Raw genomic sequence first — 23,648 nt, forward strand, 5'->3', positions numbered from 1 at the left:
TTTGATCTAGCCACTGATTTAATTCATGTGGCTTGATTTCCTCTTCGGCACGAGAATAGTATTATTGCAAATATTGTGAATAATTGCTCTTGTGCTAAGAAAATACCAATTTATATTCTTCACTCAACTTTCCCTATTAGCCACAAATAATTCTTCAAATACTTCTACTATCAAATTTAGGATTCAAATCCTATTTATTTTACCTCCAACCATTCTCCTCCAAACATATATATACATTGAGGAATTATATTGTTAATTCCCCTCTCATTTGAGTGCATTAAATTCCACCATATTCCACTTCCAAAAATATTGCACTCAAATTAGAAAATATCTCTTTTGGAAATTAGATCCAAATATAATTTCCTTTCAACCTTCCCTATTCAAGTTATCTCCAAATATATTTTCCTTTCAAAATCTTCTATTCAAATTCCTTCCAAATACAAATTCTCCTCTAAATCAAATTATTCAGCCCAGGAAAAATTAGACTTTCTTCCTTCTATGTTTGGGCCAAATTCTCCTTTTCCTCCTTTTCCTTTCCTTAGTACAAGTCGGCCCAATTAGCCCAGCCGGCCCCACCGCACAGAAGCAGCCGCTCCATCCTTCTCTGTGGACGCCGCCGCCATGCGCCATCGGTGCGCCGTCGCCCACAATCCTACCGCCACCGCCGCTAGCTTGCCGTCGACACTAAGAAATCGTTGCCGACGTCATCCGCCACCTCATACCGTCGACGTCAGTCCCTGGAACGAATCACCGTCGTCCACCAATCCAGAGACGAAGCGGCGCCGTCTTTTCTTCCTTCACGACAGCGTCACCGTGGCCGAGTCGACGACCGCCTCTACAACCGCCTCCGGAAACCGCCTCTCCACGACCTATAAATAGCCAGCAACCCCTCCCTTTTTCTCCACACAAGCCGAGCTCCTCGAGCTCTCTCTCTCTTAGCCATGTCCGACCATTGCCGCCCCCACCCGATCTCCCTTTCCATAGCTCCACAACCCAAACCCTCGCACCATCGGCCTTGCCTCGGCGAGGTGAATCCATTTTTCCCCTTTCCTCTCTCCTTTAGCCACCGCCACCACCCATCACCGCCACCCACCATTGCCGGCCGAAGAGAGCTCTTGTTGTCGCCGTTCCGGCATCCTCCCTCTCCCTCTCTGCCAGCTACCGCCTTCCCTGGATACGCGGTACTCGGGAACATCACCCGACACCGGCGTCGCCGTCTTCCAACTATCGAAGAGCCGGCGCCCCTCCTCCCTCTCTCCCCTCGGTTACCCGGATGGAAGGAGGAGAAAGAAAGAAACAGGAGGAAGAAGAAGGAAAAGAAAAAGAAAAAGAAAGGCTGACAGTAGAGTCTATTTTATTTTGGATGGCAACCTGTGGTATCTCAAGGATCGGATAATCAGGTTGCCTATCTCGGATTTATTTGCGTTGGAGCAAGGCAAGTTATTATTCCTCCCCTTGTGCATAATTACCCTATATTCTATATTTCTATTCTATGCATTAGCCATTCATGATTTTGAATGCATAACCTGAACATATAGCAAACCAGATATGCTAGCTTTTGCTTAGCCCTGCCTAGTTAGACTGCATAAAAATATAATGAACTTAGATTGGGACAGTACGTAAGATTTGGTTGATTTCCGGGTGGCTAGTACTGTCCCGGTCGATATAATTGCCACCAAATACTTATGTCAAACGAACGAGTATGACCGCAGCTTCTAGAATGGGGACAGACCTAGATATTATGTTAATTAACAATGTGGTACCTCTGTACAGTGGTTCCTTTTGTAAGTCCTCGCGCAGGAGGCAATCTTATGCCGAGCAGGGCATCTTATGATATTTACCGAGGTGCAGGTAAATATACTGATTTTCACTCATGAGCTGTGTGTGTGATTTTATGGAAACCTGGTTGAGATGACGTGGGGTCTCTCATCCAGTTCTCTCTAAAAACCCCAGGAACGCCAGAACTCCTCTCGCTGCTGATAACGTTACGTTCAGAGCGCATGGGGACTAGAGTTCATGGAATAGGTGCCACTATTGTTAATAACCTAATACTGGGCCATGACTAAGCTAATGAATATTGGCAAGTCGTGGAATGCGGGTAAAGCGTACATCTACTGCAGTAGAATATTCATGAAACTATTCGAATAGCCGTGCTCATGGAATTGAGTATCGAGACTCATATGGTATTTGGTTAGAAACTTAATTCTAGATTTTATTAAATACTGTTGCATCAAACACATTGCAGGATTTCTCCTTCTATATTCTCTGCTTTCTGCAAGTAATCATAGCCCTACTCAAATACTACTAATTCATACATTAATATTGAATATAATAGCTTGCTGAGTACGTTGTACTCACCCTTGCTTCAATCCCCACCTTTTTCAGAGTCCATTTGGAGTTCTTATCGAAGCCGGAAGTTCAATCACATAAGTTAGTTCCCTTTAAACCTAGTCTTGAAGTCTAGTATTGTTATATGGTTTAATTCTATAGCAAAACGGCAGAGTTGAGTCATCATATAGCTTCTGTTGTATTAGTTAGCCACAAGTTTGTAAATACCCATATATTTTGTAATAACATCTCCTCTGGAGTCTTGATCAAACGTATGCAATGAAGATCCAGATTGTTGAACCTGTATCAATCTACTGATCCAGGGCTTGATACAGTCTATACATGTCGGTTACCGAATCATTAGTTTTGGGACCTGACAATTAATTGGTCTGATCAAAACATATGTGATATCCAAATTAAGTGCCTCATGCAAAAGTGCACTAAGATTTTTTGCAATTCAAGTTGTTAATTTACTAGGAGTGTGCACATCTTCGACAAACATGGTTGGAGGTTTAGCAATAGGATAACTTATTAATGTTGTTAACTCTGTCTTTATGTTGATGATCTTTTAATTTTCTTGCCATCCTATGTTGATGATCTTTTAATTTTCTTGCCATCCTATGGATTGTGAATGTAGTTTTTAACTGTGAACATTGTAATAAATTAGCTATAGCTTTTTAAAGCAAATAAAAGGCTGGGATGTTTTAAATTCCATTACCTAAATAAAAAATGAGTGTGCATATGTAATATATGGTCAAAGCAAAAAAAGTTTAATGTTGTTCCTGTGTGGGAAGTTTATGAAAAACATATATATGAAATTAAGCATGGGGGATTTTTGAAAATATATGAAATTTCAGGTGCACAACAATCGATTTTGTTGATTAATTATCACCATAATCGAGAGGTTATTGGTGAAAACCAATGAATTTTCAACAATATTTACCAAAAGTTCAAACTATAGGTTGATTTTTTTAACTAGGTCAAATTATAGAGTGGTTTCTAAATATGATGCAGCTCAAGATGATAGGTTAATTTATCATAATAACCAAGTGATTTGTCTCTATTGTAAAACCTCTTACAAGTTACAATCTAGGAAATATTAAGTGTTATACTATAATTGTTTTTGAGTTGTTGCCTTTTTTTAACTTAGCTTTTTTTTGTTATTGTTTAAGATTTAATTTGGTTTAAAACCTTCCAACATTTGACTCTCTATGAATCATGCACACACATTTTCTCATATGCACATGTGTGCACATAAACACACACTTCTCATATATATGTTCCTTTCAGTATAATTTCTACGTGCCTTACGCATCTAGTTAAGACTTTTACGTGCATGAAATGGATGACGTAATTAGCTACCATCACAAGTGAGAAAGGAGCTTAATTCCCCAAGTGTATCATATTAAAATTAAATGCGCCCATATATGCATGATGACAGCATCCCACATTGACGTCTATATACACATGCGCACACAGGCGCATCGTGTTCTTATGAAATAAAACAACGACATATTTTTTTAGATAGCGATGATTATATAAACAAAGAATTGAAGTAGTTGCTAACTACAGAGATTGTCCATTATTCATGCATGCATGTATCCAACTATACAAACAAACACAATACACAATACAAACAAACAAATAGAAGAATCCAAAAGAGCAAAGAGAGGGGAAGACAATTCTGGCCTTTTTTCTCATTTTGTTGTCATCCTCCTGTGTTTATTATAAATTCACTTAGATACATCAATCAAATTACACACTCCAAAGTGCCATGCCATGCACTCATACAAGGTGGTCTCTTTACAAAAAACCCAATTGACACACACTATTCAGTCTTCACACTCCAATCCAAAAAAAAAAGTAAAAAAACCAAAATAAAAGCTCTTGGAGAGAGATAGAAAAAAAATCCAAAACACAATAAATTACGCGCGCCTTTAATTTGCAAAACCTCATTATTTCATGTATAGACAGATCAGATGGGGTAGTAGTGAGAGCTAGATTGATCAAAGGGAGATCAAGATCAGATCAGAGATGGGATCAGATGTTGTGAGATGCAAAATATGCACATGCAAGTTTTTTTTTCCCAAAAAGAAAAAAAATTGGGGGGGGGGTAGACATAGGTTATTATTACCAACTTAATCATGGTCATTTGGTCCCATAAAAAGGAGGGAATGAGCACCACTTTGCATGGCCTCCAAGTTGGATGATGTTAGTACTTCTTGATCCCACATCAGCAGATGCTGTGCTTCTTCTTCATCCCACTGATGATTTTCATGCTCATGCTCATGGTGATGCTGATGATGATGATGCCCTAGCTGCCTCTGCTCCTCCTCCTCCAGCTCAATCTCCAGCTGCTGATGCTTCTGATGATGCTGGTAGTAGCCATTGGTGGCGGCCATGGCGGCGGCTGTTTGGCCATCTTCTAAGCTGCAATCCATGGCCGCTCCCATGGCTGCCATGCCGTCGACCAGCGGGGGCAGGTAGCTCGGCGTGTCGGCGGCCATCGCCGCCGTGAAGCTGGCGATGAACGGGTGGTGGTGGTGGTGGAGGTGGGTTGGGATCAGTGATGACGGCGGCGGCGGGCTGATGGCGCCGCCGGCGCCGGTGGTGGTGGTGTCGAACATGAAGAGCGGGCAGTGGTGCGGCAGCCCGGGCACCGCCGGCGGCGAGTCGTCGCCGGTGGCGAGCTTCGGCGGCAGGGATGATATCAGGTTCTGGTTGATGATGGCGTCGAGCTGCAGGTGGTGATCAGCGCCGCCGAACGCCGGCGGCGGCAGGTGGTGGTGGTCCGACGTCGCCGTGCTGCACGGCGGCGGGTTGTTCGGGCTCGTCGTGGTCGCCGCGGCGGCGGCCGCCGCCGGCTTGCGAATCTTCTTCTTGATCCATGAATTCCAGTAGTTCTTGATCTCGTTGTCGGTCCGGCCAGGCAGGTGGCTGGCAATGTGGGCCCACCTGTCAGAGAGACAACAACATTAATTATAATTAGTTAATTATTCTCTCTATGGTTTATATACTGATACTACACACCATCATATCTTGGTCAAATTAATCATGCGACTAATGATCAATCAAGTTGGTACTATAGATATATATACTATGTATATATATTGAATTCAAGAATATAATATAGTTGTGTGATGCTGTATGTACACTTAATTTGGAACCCTTTGTTTAGAAGTAATGCTACTCTCATGTACGGCTTGATTTGTTATAATCGTCGTGTTCAAGCTAAACAAGTAGAAAACGACGGCTAATACGATTTGTCATGCTTGACGTCAACATGATGACTTGCTCCTTTCAACTTAATTTTAACGGAGAAAAATCGAAAAATCTTGGGAAAATTAGCATAATCAAGCTCTGAGGGCCATATATAAGTACCATACTAGGACACTTCAGAATCACCTTTAATTATCTTTTGAGGAAATTTCATATCACTTTTGTCATGTGATGTGTCACTGACGGGATTATCGATTGTTAAATCGATATTACAGTGAACTGAAAATGAAGCAAAAGGAGGAAAAAAATTCAGAAGAATAGGAGCATCGACAGCAATTGTTGATGACAGGGCAGCAATGGAGATAGATAGTCGTCATTGCCGAAGAACAGTAACACATCATTCAAACAGATTTTTCTAGATAATATCAGTCAATTAGCTGAGCCTAGGATGTAATGCAATCATCAAATTGCAAGAAAAACAGCAAAATTTGATCAAATGCCATGCATATCTCTACTTTGGGGGAATTGGGGAATCTTCGAAATTAATCAAGAATTTAGAGAAGAATAATTATAGCTCGATTAGGTAGTACTTGGTAGGTACTAATAATAAGGTCACCATGAACTAACTGATCATCGTGTTGCTGCTGCTGCATGCAAGAACCTACCTGTTGCCAACAATGGCGTGCAGGCTGATGATGAGCTTCTCCTCCTCCGCCGTGAACCGCCCTCGCCGGATGTCCGGTCTCAGGTAGTTGATCCACCGGAGCCGGCAGCTCTTCCCACATCGCTGCAAACCTTCACAAACCACCACATTGCACACAATTCAGCAATTGACAGATCAGTTCCTCAAGAAAATGTTCATCAATCAAGCAATGATAGTTCATCCATCTCATTGAATGTTCATCAATCAATCAAGATATTGGGGGATTAATCGATCGATCGACGATATGCGGCGTACCGGCTTTCTCCGGGACCTCGCTCCAGCAGCCATAGCCATGGGTGGTGATGTATCTGATGAGCTTCTCATCTTCCTCAGGAGACCAGAGGCCCCTCTTCACCTTCTGCTGGTTGCAGCAAGAGTGATGCCCCATGCATGCACTCTAGATATCACTGGAATCCAAGATATGAACAGCTAGTGTAACAACAATATAGCTGCAAGTTCTGCAACTTGCAAAACCTATATGCAGCAATTAACTATCTTGAATATATTCTTGATCTAGCTGCTAGCAACATGACATTGTTGTCATGGAGGAGCAAAGGGTTTGGTTGGTGTTTAGCCCTTTTAATATGCATGAGCTACCTTCTCTTAGCTATAGCCTCTTGGGGGGTGTCCCTTCCTCTCTTCTACCTCCAGCTTCTGTCTCCTTCACTCCTCCTCCTCCTCCTCCTCCTCAAGATTAATTAATTAATTAATTAATTGTCGGCTATGTATAATTACAATTTTATTTAATTAATTTGCTTCTTGAGGGTCCCTCTCCCAAGCAAAACTAGCATGCAAAGGCATGAGCATTACACTTCCATTGCATTTTTCCCTGGTGAGGGGCCTACTCCCTGTTCCACTTTAATTGGTGCTTTCTATCTAACACTACAGCGACATGGCATCAAACACAGAGAATTAATCAATGGTTGCTTCACTATTAGTATTTCTAACTTTGGCTAGCTATTATATACATAATCTTGAGCATAGGCACACATGACATGGTAATTAATTAAATTAATGTCTTGATCAATGTAGAACCGTTAGTGGCAGACGCAGGGAATTTTCCATAGCCTAGACAGTGGAAACTCACTACACAAACCACAATTCTCTTAACTCGTTGATACCCCGCACGTTATTACAATGTTAGTAGGTAAGAATTAAAAGGAATCGTACTAGGCTCATATATATATCTTGACGATAGGGCCTCACGCATGTGCTCCTTTATAGAAGTAATTACCGTTAGTGGGTTGTAACTATACAGAAAGAGATTATCCTTTTTATATATATTATACATGTGTGTATATATAAGCTATTTAATCATACATGGGAGAAGTATGCATGTTGTGATAGCACCATTTATATAACTAACACGTAGAAATGTACAGGATACTGATGTCAAGCATGCATATATATACTTCAACCTGATGCATACACATGCATATGTGATGTATATATATATGGACGAACGATGATGTTGTTGTCAAGAGGAAAAGCGTATAAATGGCTGTGTGGCTTTGGGCTGTGTTGGTAGTTAGCAAGCAAATGTGAAGTTTGGTAGTCTGGAGACGACGATATGCGTGTGATTTTGATGTTTGGATTCGAATCTGTCGTCTGTCGAAACCTAACCTTTTGCTCTCTGAAATGAACATTGATGTACGCACTACTGACTGGGAAAATTTGGCTGGGTTTTCAGAGTTTTGTATGTCACTCATGCAGTGTCACAATCGTATAGTGCTTTCAGAGTTTCAGAGTATTTGTATATATACATTATAAATACATGCAACATCAGAATCACACTAGTACGTAGCATCAAATACGTATCAGAGCCTCGCAGGAGTGAATAAGAAGTTTCAGAGTAGAGTAATTTTATCATTCCTGAGAAAGTATAGGAATGTTCCAAATTTTCTAGTGTGACATTTGATCAGATACTAGGTGATATGTTTGCATACCTGAATTTCACAGGAACTAGTAACTAGTAAAAAATACACTTTGAAAACTGAAATTCAAATGAGATCCATCCAATGCCAAATTAGTGCCATAGTTGGACTATATATGAATTAATCTCCAAGGTTTTCTTAACCACAAAAATGGTTTGTCAGTATCCATATAGTTGTACTGATGGTTTAATATAAGGACTAATGTGGTCCTTTTCTAGCAATAACATGAAAAATACTCTAAATAAATGCACACTGCAGATTTTTTCTCTCTAGCTAGCTTGTTTTTCCCTAAAGGCATTTTTTGCTTTTTGACCTTTTTTACCATAAAAGAAAGGGAGAAAGAAACAAAACAAGTGTGTACAGTTCCCTTCAATACACTTCCAGTCTTTCTGATAGATATGTAATTATTGTAAAGCTAAATAGAATCGTCTCACTCACATACAAAGATTAAGTGATCTAGGGCTTGTTTGGTTTGAAACCCTACCAAAATATTGGTAGCACCAAGCCTTAGACAAATTTTGGCACTACCAAATTTTGGATAGTATAGATTTGGCTCCACTCTATTGATTTGGCAAAAATTGGCTCCAATCCAAAATGCTAATATGCACTATTTAAAACTACCAAAGAATTGTTATGGCAAGAATTGGTAACAAACCAAAATACCCCCTTATCACATGTGTGAAAGCGGGCCCCACATGTCATCGACAGAAGGTTTCGATGCCGAATACACTGTACACCAGGGCGGCCCGCATCACACCGGAGGGCCCACGCTGGGCCCATTGGCAGCTGCGGCGAAAACGGCGTGTCGACGAGATGGACCACCGGAGGAGAAGAGAGGGGGAGAGCTTGATGGAGAGTGAACTCTCTACAGTTGCAGTGGACACTGGACAGCAAGGAGTACTGCTGTAGCAGACGTCCCCTTCAAATCTTGGCAACCATAAACATCTCATCGCCCTCTGTACGATCGACTGATCAATCGAATCGAATCGATCTGGCTCATTTTTTGAGCATGATCAACAAGCTGATCAGCTGGGGGGAGGGGGGGGGGGGGTTGGGTTGCAGCCAAAAGCAAGATTCTCTTTGATGATCTCATTAATTGTCACAGCGATCTTACAGGGGCTCATCCAATCAGTGATCACCTCTGTCGTCTATTATCAGTTGCTGCTGAATTATTTATTTTGTTTCCTGCTCTTGAGTTTTCTTGAGCTGTAGTAGTAGTTGGCACTGTGTTCACAATAGTTCATTAAGATTGTTTCATGTATTTGTCGATGATGTCTCTGTATTCAATAAATGAAGCAGAGGGGTTCAGATTTTATTTTCTTTATTTCCTTTTTTGCAATGCTAGATACTACAGTAATAAATACCTGAATGAATCTTGTACTGTCTATTACTGATACATCACTCTCTGATGGACTTGATGACCTAACGTACAGTTTGATTTTATAGAGAAATTTTGTTCTTTTGGCATTCTGTGAATTTTGGGTTTCTCTGAATATTGGCCTGTATACAGAATGGAACTGAATTTACATTCAGATTATGGTATTAACATTCTTTACCCAAAAAGAAGAAAACATAATAGATCACCAATTTCTGAGACTTGACATCAGGGAAAGAGGTGTGAAATTAATTGCAAGGCTTCAACTAGAATTCGGTGAAAACAACTTTGTTCAAATCGGAAATCTCTATTTGAGCTAACTGAAAGAATATAAAAACTTCACTCGATTCTAAGCAACTCCCAAGAACTTAATCTATCTCTGTCTGATAAGAAACATAAGACGTCCCCAAAGTCCTAATTGCCATTGTGCAAAGCAAAACAAGTTTCTCTGGCAAACTAACTAATTAAGCCAGCCATCATGTACATCACAAATCACTCATCAAACTCAAATATTTAATGCACCATACTGCCCAATATGTAGTTATCTGTTCTTTGAAAAGTATGTAGTTATGTACTGCTCTGAAACCTGAATCTATTCAAGTCAGAGCTAGATGTTCAGAAATTCAGACCAGTTCCATTCATCAAACAAACTGTTATACTGGTGTTTATAAACCTGCAGTTTTATGACAAAATTGGCCCTAAATATTTTTTGTGATACTCCACATTAAATTCGTAGTATCAGATAATTTCGTTGCTAAATCATAGTTTAATTTGTTATTTTGTTAGAACTTGTTGAAGTTGAATTTGACACTGAATGGTGCTGCGAAGTGACGTATCATGTACCAATTTATCTTGTTAAACTTATTCACATTATTCTATAACTATTTGAGTAACATGCAAGAAGCGAGTGTATGGCTCTTCGAGGGACACAAATCCATCTCCCGACAATTCGATCAAAATATAGTTTGCGAAGTAAGCATAGCTCAACTGATTAAGATTCTTGTTGTGGTGGAACCAACCCAGTAACTTGATACGGGTATTCACATTTACGGCCAATAATTATTCTTTCAGTGGTAGGTGATGTACCCGTCGACAGTCAGATGCTCATGGCGACTTCGTCAATCTCAAAATATATCGGCTCAATCTTTCGAAGATGCTCACAAGAATAAGGCATGTGTGCTCCTTCATAGGAATGAATATGCGTACTTTGTATGCGCCTACGTTAATTTGTACCACGTTTATAAAAAATATATCGTAGTTTTGAGAAATTTACTCCGGTTTCACTAACCATACGCGCAAGAGAACATATTCAGGCACATGTTTTGATTAGCATCGTCACCGAAATGCAACTAACAAGCCAAAGGGATGATCTGCCGGGGCCAAAAAAAGCAACTCGATCCCAATCATGCATGCCCCCCGTCGTCGTCGTCGCCGTCGCCGCCGTGGCGCCACCGGACGCCGCCGGCCGTGTCGCCGTCGCCGTCAACCGATATCGATCCATCCATCCATCCATCCATCGTTGGAGATCATTGCACACCAAGCTTCCTCCTCTCTGATCATCCTCTCGATTGATCCACCGATCGATCGATTCCTTGGCCTTCACTGTATTCGTTAGCTCCGCGGTGACGCTGATCGCATTCAATCGAAAATCGTACTACTGAATTTGCTGCATTTGAGTACTGAAATTTCATCCTCTCAACTTGCAGACGACAATATAATTCCTGCATGATGACAGTAGTACCAAGAACGTAGGTCGATGATGTAGATATCCATAACTAATCAGCAGGAACCAATCAGGGTCTCTGAGAGAGAGAGAGACTAAATGTACTCTCCTTGGGGAATTAATTGGGATGGAGAAAATTTTTGCAGGTAGATACATCACCACTAACTGAACAGCAATTAGCAATTAAGTACAGTCATTTCAGGTAATTAATGTATACCGAATGTGTGTCTCTGAATCCATGTTGGTTTTGTAGTACTGTATTGATTAATTTCTTGGTAACTGATTCAGTTGTATGGTTCAGTACATGTTCCTGAAATACTAGTAATGAAGTGATGAACAGTTAACAAATACTCTCTTTGTCAAATAAGTGTAGTTTAGAGTTTAGCCTCAGTAAATTTAGTTTTGGAGTGGTCCAATAGATCTCTTTAGTAGTACTCTTTCTGTTTCATATTATAAGTCGTCTGGCGTTTTTCCTAGAAAAATTTCTTTAAGTTTGACCAAGTTTATAGGAAATTATAGTAGTGTTTTTAACACAAAACAAACATATTATCAATATATATTCAATGTTAGATTTAATAAAACTAATTTGGCATTTTAGATGTTGCTAAATTTTTCTATAAACTTGATCAATCTTAATAAATTTTGACTAGAAAAAAAAGTCAAACGATTTATAATATGAAATGGAGAGATTACTTCATCTTTTTTCTTCTCATTTTTAGCCATTGAATTAATCCTAATCTCTCCTCCACCTCGTCTTCTCCCTTAACTTGTTTTATTAATGAGGGGCATAGTAGTATTTTAATCTCTTGCTTAATACCATTATTTTTTTTCGATGTTTCATAATTTAAGACGTGATGTGTTGTTAACTAGCAAATCCCTCTCCTCTTTAATTCGTTTTTTAAATTTATAATCTCATTAGGTGCATGCATTGCATTTATTGGAGCGATTCAAACTAGAATGTGCTAATAATTCTTTATGTGTATTAATGGTAGTTTGCGTCTTATATTCAATTTAGGCTGGAGGGATTATACCATTAACTAGCTAAAACTAAAACTATACTTATGGAAGGAGTATTGACAAGTATTTATGAAGACATGGAAATAGAGATGTGCATGTAACCATATATGCTGCTAATTTTTAGAATTTGGCTAGCTAAAATTGCTGGTGCATATGGTGAATGTTAATTAATGGTCAGCTAGAATGTTGTTTTAAATTAAAAGTTGAGGGAAACAAAACGTTGTTTTCTTGATCGTTGTTTGCGCAATTAGTTACCCCGGATGGATTTGCCCCATCCTCTTCAAATTTGTCCAATATGTGACAAAACTTCTATCTCTGACCAGTTGGGTGAAGCATCATTGCCAAGAACGGTTTTAGTTTAACTAGGTTGTTCTTTAACAATAAAATTGTAAAATAATATCATCTTTGAAGTAGAAACAAAGCGATTTTGTTGTCCAATCTAATGGTTATGTAGGCAAATAATTATAATGAGAAGGGCCCTTGAACAGCTGCAAGCTAAGGCTGAAAGTTAGGCAATGGCAGCATGTGGTCAGAAAATCGTTTTAAATTTGTGGTTTCCACACGTGACAGATAAGCTATACGTTATCATGTTGCTCAATATGTGCATGGATTTTTAGGGAAAAAAGCAGCTGGCAAACATGTGCATGTAGTCACATTATATTTTGATTTCAATAATTGTAGGATGATCAATATTATTTGCTTTTAAATGCTTCATACTACATATTGTTCTTGTTTTGCAATTAGCCCAACCACAAAAATTGATAATATAATATATCGTATATTCATGTAATTAAAAGAAATATCCTTAGTATACGCTGATATAATTAAAAATCACTCGCGAAAAAAGAGAAGAGAAATATACAGACATTTTACTAAAGCTGCAGGATGGCAACTTGGCATGCCCAGTGGCTAGTGGTTCAATCTTCTATAAAGAAAAGAAAATATCAATGGTATGGGGAGCTAATATAATATAATGTTCATGGATATGTGGGTTAATAGGTCATTGTCACAGAGTACTAGCGTGTAATTATTATTGCTTATGTTAGTTATGGTTGTGTAAATAACGTTTTTATACTACACTGGACTATAGGATCGATGAGAGATTGATTGAAGAAAATTACTCACCATTTGTGATGTGAGTTACTCAAGCTTTCAATTCTTAGTTTCTTCTGTTGCTAAATAAACTTCTTGCTTGTTTGGAGTAGCTGTCTGAAGAAGAGAGGTTCTGAAATCAACCCTTTTTGCTTATTTTCTTTCGATTTTGATGTGCATCGCTTTGTGTAAACAAGCTCATCATGATCATATATAATACTTATAAAAAAATATAGAAATTAGTGTCTCCATCATAATTTCCATTGTACTTCATGAGCTCTAGCCAGAGACAGCTAGCCATGCAATCAGTGAAGTACACCATGTTGTTCAACTTCAGGTTGAAGGTTGTGGATAGCTAGCTTTCAAAAGGGAAGGTTGAACTTCATTAAAAATTGAAACCTAGCTTGGAATTAACAAGAATCTTGCTTGATCAAGTTGCCTAGTTTCAAAACATGCCAAATTCAAGCAATGGTTGCTCAGGCCCATCATATCAGATTGTTTGAAATTAGGGGAGGTCACTGTAGCAGCCAAGGGACCTTCTTGTAAAAAGCAAGATTTGTGAGACTAATGATTAGCACATAGCTTGAGTAAGGAGCAACACCAACAGGAAGAGAGCTATATATGCATGTAATGTAAAAGCATTGCAAATTAAACTAATTCTGTGCCCTTGATGAGTGCAATATACTACTAAGCTAAGTGTGATCTCTCTCACTCAGTCCCTCGAGTTAGTTAGGCTAAGGCAGTCCGAGATGGTTAAGACGTCACCCTTTCTTGCAATGCAGTCCTCTTCCCGCTACCTCGTTTGATTCTCTCCTCCTCTTCTCTGTGCTGTCTCTTTTCCCCAATTTGAGGCTTGTTTGGATTGCCAGGGATTCATTCATTTTCAGCACAAGAATTAATACAGATACACAACACACTATAATTAGTTCCGAGATTTGGTTTTGTCGGTGCTCTTCTTTTACATCTCCGGCCTCTGCCGTCAGGCACACAACCAGTGAGATCTGATGTTGAAATAAGGTTTTGTCGTTACTTGTTTACATAACTAGATGAATACCCTGCCGTATTGCTGCGGAAAATTAAGTTGTATAATATGTAAAAATAAGATGCAATATGATTATTAGAACTAAAACAAATTGATATTTATGAATTTTGAGACCTAAATAATTGAAATTACATGGTGTTATGAGAGAAGAAAGAGGAGACACAATTTGAACCATAAATCTATCGTCCAAAGGCTAAAAATAATTGGAGTGATGTGGCTTAATGAGAGAAAAGAGAAATAGCATTAACTACACTTAATTAGTGGGGATGAACTATATAAATATAAAGGATTACATTTATTTTGATATTGTAATTTTATCCAGTCTCCACATCACGCATGTATCAGACCAGCTGCTTGTTTACATAACTAAAACATGTGTTATAATTAAGCCACTTGCATTTGCTTTGAGTACACACCTTAACTCAGGGTCAGGGACCTCCCCTGTAGCATAGCTAGGGCACTGCCAATCAATCAACTGTTCAATTATTTGATCAATCAATTAAACGGATGGTCCTGATTTCATCTCACCACCTCATGGCCGTCATCCAATGGTCCTGCAGGTGTGCTTGCATGCTATCCCTGTGCAATGCTTTTGTATGCATGTGTGTGTCCTCTTTCCAGATGGCTCCATGCATTATGTAAATTAACAAAATTATTTAATTGCAAAAACACACACACACACACAAACACATGCATATATAATTTGCAATGTACATCACCACTGTTTATTGACAGCAGATAGTTGCAAGTGCAGGGGCCAATGTGGTACTGCAGAGCACTGTAGAAGAACAGCTAATAGCCTGATGCATTGATTCCCTAATCTGCAAGCAAGGATTTTGTTAAGTGGGGCTTCACATCACTCACACTGCAAGATTAAGCTATATATAGATATAGATATATATATATATATATATATAGAGATATATATATATATATATATAGCTACATCTATAAGGTAATATATGCTGTCCATGTTGATTATATTGCTGGATGCTGCTTAATTTTGACCATGACACAAGCTTGCCCTACTGACCTTTTCAATTGTACTTTTAAGGTAAGGGTCAAGCTAGCGACAATATCGTTAAATAGTTGAGCTTACTGTGATGAACCAAATATTTGGGCCAAAAAATAGACAAGAGTAATTACCACAAAATTCTAGGTTTTGGGGCACATGTAATTCAAAATCCCAAAACGCTAGTTGTCAGTTTTCTTTTAAAGGAAACCCCTGTTTCTATAGTAAATTTATGCAATATACCCGGTCCGGTCAAAATATTGGTTATGTAGGATAATTAGGAAGGAAGCCCGCGCTGATGCGCGGGCATTTTGCTTATTGATGATAAAAAGAATGCTAGCATATATAACGTAAAAGTTGCAGTTTTGTGATAATTTCCCACGCTATTGTTGCAGCAAACTGAAACATGTCGCTAATGTTGCAGCAAACTGATAGTTTTGTCACTAAAATTGTAGTTTTCTTAAATTTACTCCTTTTTTTCTTTTTTTTTTGCAAATAAAAGGTAATATACTATTTGTTCTCCATTATATTGAATATGGTGACATAGTAGATATAAACGATAAGAATCTCTCTCAAATTAAAACAAAAACCACTTAGTCCCGCTTAGATGTAAACTCGTCTATCACCACTATAGATTATCATTGTCTTGAAAGGAATTGTATTTGTACCATCAAAATAAGCCTAACATATCATTAATACAATAAAAAAATCATGCACACTTCACACATAAGTGTTCATGTCTTACTTATGTTTAAATTTATGTATAAATACACTAAAAATACCGTTTCTAGCAATTAAAAGAATAACACCATTAAAATTATATATGAATGCCCCGCTAACGGAGAAACTGACTATATCAGCTTGGGATTTCTTCTCTGATGTCTTTAAATATGCATCCCACATTGATGTTGTGCCCCTCATGACCGACATGGAACGCGAATACTTTATGCCTACTTTAGAATTAACATGTACACTCATAGAGGATTGCATAGATAAGTAGGCCAGATGAGCCATATTGCCAACGGTTGACTTCCACTTGGGCCACCTCAACTCAGTCATATGCATATCCCTGTACACTTATGGCAGCATAGCAATTTTTATTTGTTCACTCTTGGTGTCCTCGAGGGAAGGAAAGAAAGAAGATGGAGATGATGAAAATATTTTTTTTAGTTTTGAGTCCATTTGTGATATAGAGTAGACAAAATTTTGTTTATACTAAATTTTAGTGGTATAGCTCGAATATTTTCTTTTGAAAATGAGCATGGTTGGAGTGCGTTTATACTCGCGTCAGTGGAGTGTATGATATAGATCAATCACTTATATCCGACATACTGAAATTTCTATCAACTATAATAAAATATGAGATAAGTAGTTTATGCGGTTATCGCCAGATTGTTCAATCGTTGAATAAATATTTGGCAAAGAAAAAACTTACATGTACGACCATAATTCTCCCGATGTAAATATTATTTTTGAACGTTTTCACATCTATGTACCATGTATGCTTATTGCTCCTCAAATACCATCCAAATACTTTTGAATCATCCAAACAAACTTTAAGAATATACATGAAATTAAAATTAAAATTTGATAAGCATGAAAAACATAGCTAAATTTTGTTGTTTTCATTTTTGCATATATATAGATTCAAATTAGCGTTGAACATTTGTCTACTGATATTTGAAACCATACAAATATACTAATATGACATGAAATTATTTAAAAATATCATAACACCAATTACTACATATCGATGCATATGTCATGATGTATTTAGCCCTATATTATAGCCATTATGAGTCATTGATGATTTGCTTAATTAAAGGAATACAACATGATGGTAAATTGCATGTATAATTTAAAAGTTATGGACGTTTAAAGACCGGTGATATATGATGGTATATTGGTATAATATGTTGTTAAGTTTTCTACTTTTCCTAGACTATTTGCATAACATATAAAATGTTACAACATAGTTTCATGTGCATTTTTTTTAATAAAAACATAGTGCTTAACATATTTTCTTAAGAAAAAGCTGGCACTCTATTCAATCATATTGAACAAATTAAGTACAATATGCCTAAAAAAATAATAAACTCAGTGGTAGCGAGAAACACATGGAAAAAAAATATTCGATCGAGTAATAATCTCACTAACTTGAGTTAGCGGGTTTTGATATTATTATAGATCTAATATTTCTTTATACTTTTCTATGTTTTCCTTAATACTTATATCATAACCCCGCACTATATTGAAGAATGTGTAAAGATAAGCTATATCTAAGAATACTCGTGTGTTACGCAGTTATTATAGATCTAAGTTAGCTATGCATGTTGGTGAGCTAATGGTTGTCAAATTTATTTGTATTAATTGTTACAACTATTTGGATGAGAAGGACGTGCAAAGGGAAAAAATGTCAATATATTTATCAGAAAATGTTAGGGTCAAAATTCGTAAATGAATATAGTGTGCACTATTAGTTATTCAACTATAGACTATTGTCGATAAGAAAGGCTATAATAAAATATTTCGACAATGAATATTATGCATATGCAGGTGGGCTTTCAATAGGATTAGTGAGATCAAATATATGATGCTGTGTTCCGTCTATATAAACATGTGTTAGAAGGCGCATTCACATGATGTGAGTGTGGAGTTGCGCATGTAGTGGTGTGTATGCGTGTTCGTCTACTGTCTAAAATAAATAAATAAAATATTCCATGTGTGAACAATTTTTTAATTAACTTTTAGTTCAGATAAAAATTTAGTTTATATTGTAGATAGATCCTATTTTAAATAATGAACTATGGTTTAAATAGTCAACTATGGTAAAAAAAGAGAGTAAAAGGAACCGTATAGTAAGGTGCGGACCATAAACGGCCATGTATACAAACATAACAACTTCCAATCTGAGAATTAACAATCCGAGAATTAAGAGGGAATGATGGATTTTCTTTTTCTTGATTATATCTACGTGTTTTATTTTCTACTTTTTTCAGCGAATAGCGAGTACCATATGTACTTATATTTGGGTGGACGGATAGTAGATACATATACAAAAATAACAACTTTTGGCTGCGTTCACAAGTCTAGGTTCCCATCCTCGTTTCGCACACATACACTTCCCGCTACTACTAAACGGTGTATTTTTTTGCAAAAAATATTTTATAGAAAAGTAGCTGTAAAAAATTATTTGAATCCATTTTTATGTTTTTAAACTAATACTTAATTAATTAATCATGTGCTCGTTTTCTTATTAGGATGGAAAGACGATTATTGTTTTCCCAATCTTACATACGTGCGTAGGTAGTATATGTATATATGTTTATGAACTGCGTACGTATTTTTCTTGACGTACGTACATGGATACATATTGCCTTTGATCTACTGATAAAATCTTTGACAGGCACGTTAGTACAGTTTTGTGCTGTGATTATAGATGAATGATTTTTGATAGGTGCACAAATTATTGTGCAGATTATGTATCGTGCTGAGTTGTTGTATATAAGATATATATTCAAATGATGGCAATATGTCAGATTTGTTCTTCCTCTTCCTGAGAGCTACGTTTCTCGTGCACAAACATTATTAGAAAAAAAGGAAAAGTCCCAACACACAGAAGTTGTCTCGTAATTACATATACTGTAGATTAGGAAGGAGGGTTTCTATCGTGTCGTTTAGAAGGGTGGATTACTTTTTTTTAACATCTAATCTAATGGTCCAAAATAACGGGTCCACCAATTTAAATGAAAATTAAGGGTTAGATGTGTTTCTGCCATGTGGCGGTTTAGGAGCGTTTTTAGAGTGCCACGTGGCGGTTTAGGAGCGTTTGTATGAAGTTTAATGAACTTTTAGTATATAATAGAAGATAGATATTTGTCGAGCTTTTAAAATTCTCACTTTTTTTTGTGAAATACGGTGCAAAATTAGGCACTTATAAACATGTGAATGACATACTTTGAGATTGGTGAAGTCATCGTAAACGTCTCGTCAAGCCATAAGACTTTAGCATAGATGGGCATGTTCTTGAATACATGTTGGTTCCCTCCGACAATCAATTTTGTATAAAGTAAATGATCTATATATCTCAATTCCTTTTTTTTAAAACTAAGCATCTAAAGAAATGGATCATATCCTAAACATCAAATATTTATTGGAGGGAATATTTGTAAAAGGAAAAACAAAATGGTATTTTTAGGTATGTGCAACATCTTGAGGAGCTCAGGTTCAATTGATAGAACCGTCGATCAATCGCATTAATTGTAGTCTTATAGTTACCTGAGATCATCACCACATGGAGGAGAAGAGGGGTGGCTGTGTTTACAACCCCATGTTCCCAACCCCTCTCCCTCGTTTTCCACGCGCACACTTTTTAAACTACTAAATGATGTTTTTTTTTCAAAAAGTTTATATACGAAAGTCGCTTAAAAAAATCAAATTAATCTATTTTTTTTAAAAAATAGCTAATACTTAATTAATCACACGCTAATGGACCGTTCCGTTTTCCGTGTGGAGGCACTATCTTCCGAGCCTGAACATGCGAACACAGCCTAAAGAAGAGAAGGGAGAAGCCGGGAGAGAGAGCTCAACCTAATGCAAGGGGTAAATGAATAAATAAACAATTATTTTATGTTGGGGCTATTGTATTAGAGATAGCTATTGCATATGTTAACTTTTAATTGATGAGTTGACAGTGTGGAAAAAATTGAGTTGATAATGTGGAAAAAGTTAAAGGTAGCAATTAGCTTTGCTATAAAACTTATCCTTCAAATGGCATTAATTACAAAGGGAACGTAACTCATCTGGTTAGGTTTCTTCTGATGAAACCAACTTACTGTTGACAGAGATGATTGTATTTACGACTAATTATTTTTTCGGTGTAGGCGATGTATTCGTCGATAGCGAGGCGTCCGTGGTGACTCGTCAACTCAACATATGCCGTTCCAGTCGTTTGAAGTTTCTCTTTTGAAGTTGCTTATAGAGTAAGACGTGCATGTGTACGTTCAATAGAGTGAGGATGTGTACGCTGTGAACACCTGCGATGCATTGTACTGTGTTTCTTAAAAAAAATGTTATTACTTGGACGACAGGTAATGTAAAAACGAAGCCAGGCCTACTGATACTAACGATCACGGCCCATCAACGCACGTCGATGCCCATTCGAGGCCATCAACACGGCCCACCCAGAAACGGCCGCATCAATCCGGGCACGAATCTCGAGGCAGAGCCCCACCGCCTTCCGCTTCGCTTCGAGAGCCGCGTAGCGAGAGACAAAAACCCCTCTCGTCCTCCTCCCGCCGCCGCCGTCTCGACCTCGCAGCCTAGGGTTTGCCCCCCTCTCCTCCTTCCAGAAGCTTCTAGACGCTCGTGGGGGGAGCATCCGCCGCCGCAGCAGCCATGGCGTCCACCAAGGTCCAGCGTATCATGACCCAGCCCATCGTACGCTCCTCTCTTTCTCCCCTCTTCCTCTTCTTCCCCCTTTGGTCTCAGAAGCCATGGATTGTTTCAGCTGTATTTTTCCTAATATGTTTGCTAATCTTTTTTTTGGTGTTTTTCTCCTTGTGATTTTGGCGGGCGTCGTCGGTGGCGGCAGAACCTCATCTTCCGGTTCCTCCAGAGCGTAAGTGAATTGGGAAATTTCGGTGTTTTTTTTCTTCTTTTTTTTGACTGTCGACGTGTGGTTGGTTTGAAATTAACCAAATTTGATTTGGTGGTGCAGAAAGCGCGCATCCAGATCTGGCTGTTCGAGCAGAAGGATCTCCGGATTGAGGGCCGGATCATTGTGAGTTCCTAAGCTGATCTCTTATTCAGAATTTTAGATTTTAGTGCTATTCCTCTAGTTGAACACACAATAAGCAATGGAAGTGCGTGTAGTATGAAGATTATGAATGGGGAATTCTTGTAGGGGATGAGTTACATAGATATATATATTTTTGAGGTTAATGTTGGCAACTTAAATCCTAAAGAGCCTAACCAGTAGAGAACAAATAAGAGAACCCTATAGTAAGTGCGGAGCACATCTTTTGGTCTGTTTTGTTGAAACCAAACATGCAAATGCATCTCCGCAAATTGTGATTCCTTGGGAATCCATATGAGCATTATCGAATCTTCTGCTGATGTTATCAGTCGGAGGCTACTAGTAAGCTCTTAATTTGATCGCTAACTGATGGCATGAGCTCAGTACACTAGAAGGGTCTCAACTTAAGCTAGATAGATGTTATTAGACAGGCCAATTTCAAAAGCTGAAACATATCGAGATTCAGATTTTGAAAATTAACAAACAACTATGCTTATATGAGTTATTGTCCTTCCACTTGAACCCCGGAAAAACACACCTTTTTCCATATAAAAGCTAACTTTTGTCTCATCAGATAATGATTGAATTTCCGCAAGATGTCATCAGATAATGATTGAATTTCCGCAAGATGTTTTCTATAATGTGTCCATGTAGGGTCATAGGCATTATCTGAGTTTGGAAGAGCTAGGTTTATATTTACTTTGATTGCCATTCAGACTAGAAGGAAAGGTTTTACAGTGAATGCCAATCATATTGTTTATACTTATTTGGTGTTTCAGTGTTTGCAATAGAATTAGAAATGCAGTAATGACCAGTAGCTGTATTATGTCATTGCTGAATTTTCTATTGTCCTAGATGAAATAGTCCTATGGGCAAACGGTTATCCCAAATCTGGCGCCACTTGCAGGACCTACTTTGTAGCTTCTAGTGTTGGCTAAATATTTGTTCTTCAGTGCAGTACTCGCTGATTAATCTATCATTTGACGCTTAAGCTCATGAGTAACTTGGATCAACCTGAACCATTGGGCCACTATTACATAGGATTATCTAACAATACTATGTACAGCTCCAGGAACCTTAAAAAGCTCATTTGTTTTACTACTTGTTACATTCTTACCCTTCACCTTTTTATATAACCATTTTAGATGACAGTATAATGCTTATGCTATGTGCTTGGTTGCCTTCCTGTTGTTTCATGGTTTGCTGATGTGGCGTATACATATTTTTTCAATTTCTTTCGTGGTTTGCTGATCATTTCTTTCCATGTCTGAATTGCATTGAAATACCATTCTGCGAATAAATTTAAATTTAGAATTCGAGCTAAAGATGTGGCTTGTTCTTTGTGAGTGTTACTGTACGTTCAAGAGCCATATTCAGTTTGAATGCTTTCTCAGTATGTGCTGTGCTGGTTTGCATGCATATATGGAGTATTTACGCTAGCTGTATATGTTTGGCAGGGCTTTGATGAGTACATGAATTTGGTCCTTGATGATGCTGAGGAAATCAACGTTAAGAAGGATACTAGGAAATCATTGGGTCAGTTAATTTGCAACAATATTTGTTACTATTTTTAATTAATTAGATGGAACATTCTGACTATAATATTGTTGGAAATGATTTGCAGGTAGGATACTATTGAAAGGCGATAACATAACTCTGATGATGAACACGTAAGGATTATCATTAAACTCAATATCTGAACTCCTGTAATTGCATGTGACGTGTTCTCTAACATCTGCAATTTCAACTTCTGCAGTGGGAAGTGAATTTTCTCCCCAAGGTTGGCGTTTGTGACTTTGTGTCGATTAGTCCCGTGATACTTTGTACTCCATCTAGATAATCAGAGAATGAAATGCATGTAGCATGTCATCGTCATCGTCCTCAATTGAGGATATGTAACGGCTGTTAGCAACCTATGAACTCTGTGAACTCTAGGCAAGGTTGTTGAGATAATGAGTTGCTCACTTGTGTGTTTAAGATTCCTGATCCCGTGAATCAATCCTGCTCACTTATAACACGGACAATTGGAGCAATTCTTGTTGTACCTCGTCTTCTTCCCGTATCTATGTTATAGATAGTCTTGAGCATGAATGCATGATCGTGAATTACTAAAATGCAGGATGAACACATGATAAACATATGTTATGCACAGTTCTATTAGGGACATGGCATTACTGCCATATTGCTTGAAAAGGAAATCTCATGGAGATCTTGTTGATGTCTTCTGTTTATATACTGTGTTGCTAGAGATATGGTGAGTTGTTAAGGGAATAATCCATATCGTTTACCCCCTAAAGCTCAATAAAAACCAATAAAAACCTTATGGTGTGGGTTGATATTTCGGATCTGTGAAATAATCAAAGTTTTTCTCTCACACTCTCTACATGACTACACAAATTAGTGAAT

The 23,648-nt window shown here is 38.0% G+C and overlaps 2 protein-coding genes across 2 annotated transcripts; one reads left to right on the forward strand and one right to left on the reverse strand.

The window, feature by feature from the left end:
* Positions 1-3,987: 3,987 nt before the first annotated feature.
* On the reverse strand, positions 3,988-6,855 carry LOC4344665 (transcription factor MYB61). Its single transcript, XM_015793504.3, has 3 exons — positions 6,506-6,855; positions 6,213-6,342; positions 3,988-5,283 (listed from the first exon to the last, which is right to left on the reverse strand). The coding sequence occupies exons 1-3, from the start codon at positions 6,636-6,638 to the stop codon at positions 4,467-4,469; spliced, it is 1,080 nt and encodes a 359-aa protein (XP_015648990.1). The 5' UTR covers positions 6,639-6,855; the 3' UTR covers positions 3,988-4,466.
* Positions 6,856-20,747: 13,892 nt separating this feature from the next.
* LOC4344666 (uncharacterized) lies at positions 20,748-23,286 on the forward strand. The gene is made up of 6 exons (XM_015794471.3): positions 20,748-20,884; positions 21,039-21,065; positions 21,165-21,227; positions 22,700-22,778; positions 22,867-22,912; positions 22,999-23,286. Exons 1-6 carry the CDS (start codon positions 20,843-20,845, stop codon positions 23,006-23,008), a joined length of 267 nt encoding a protein of 88 aa, XP_015649957.1. The 5' UTR covers positions 20,748-20,842; the 3' UTR covers positions 23,009-23,286.
* Positions 23,287-23,648: the final 362 nt, after the last annotated feature.

Source organism: Oryza sativa, chromosome 8 (genome assembly GCF_034140825.1).
Source record: "Oryza sativa Japonica Group chromosome 8, ASM3414082v1".
NCBI lineage: Eukaryota > Viridiplantae > Streptophyta > Magnoliopsida > Poales > Poaceae > Oryza > Oryza sativa.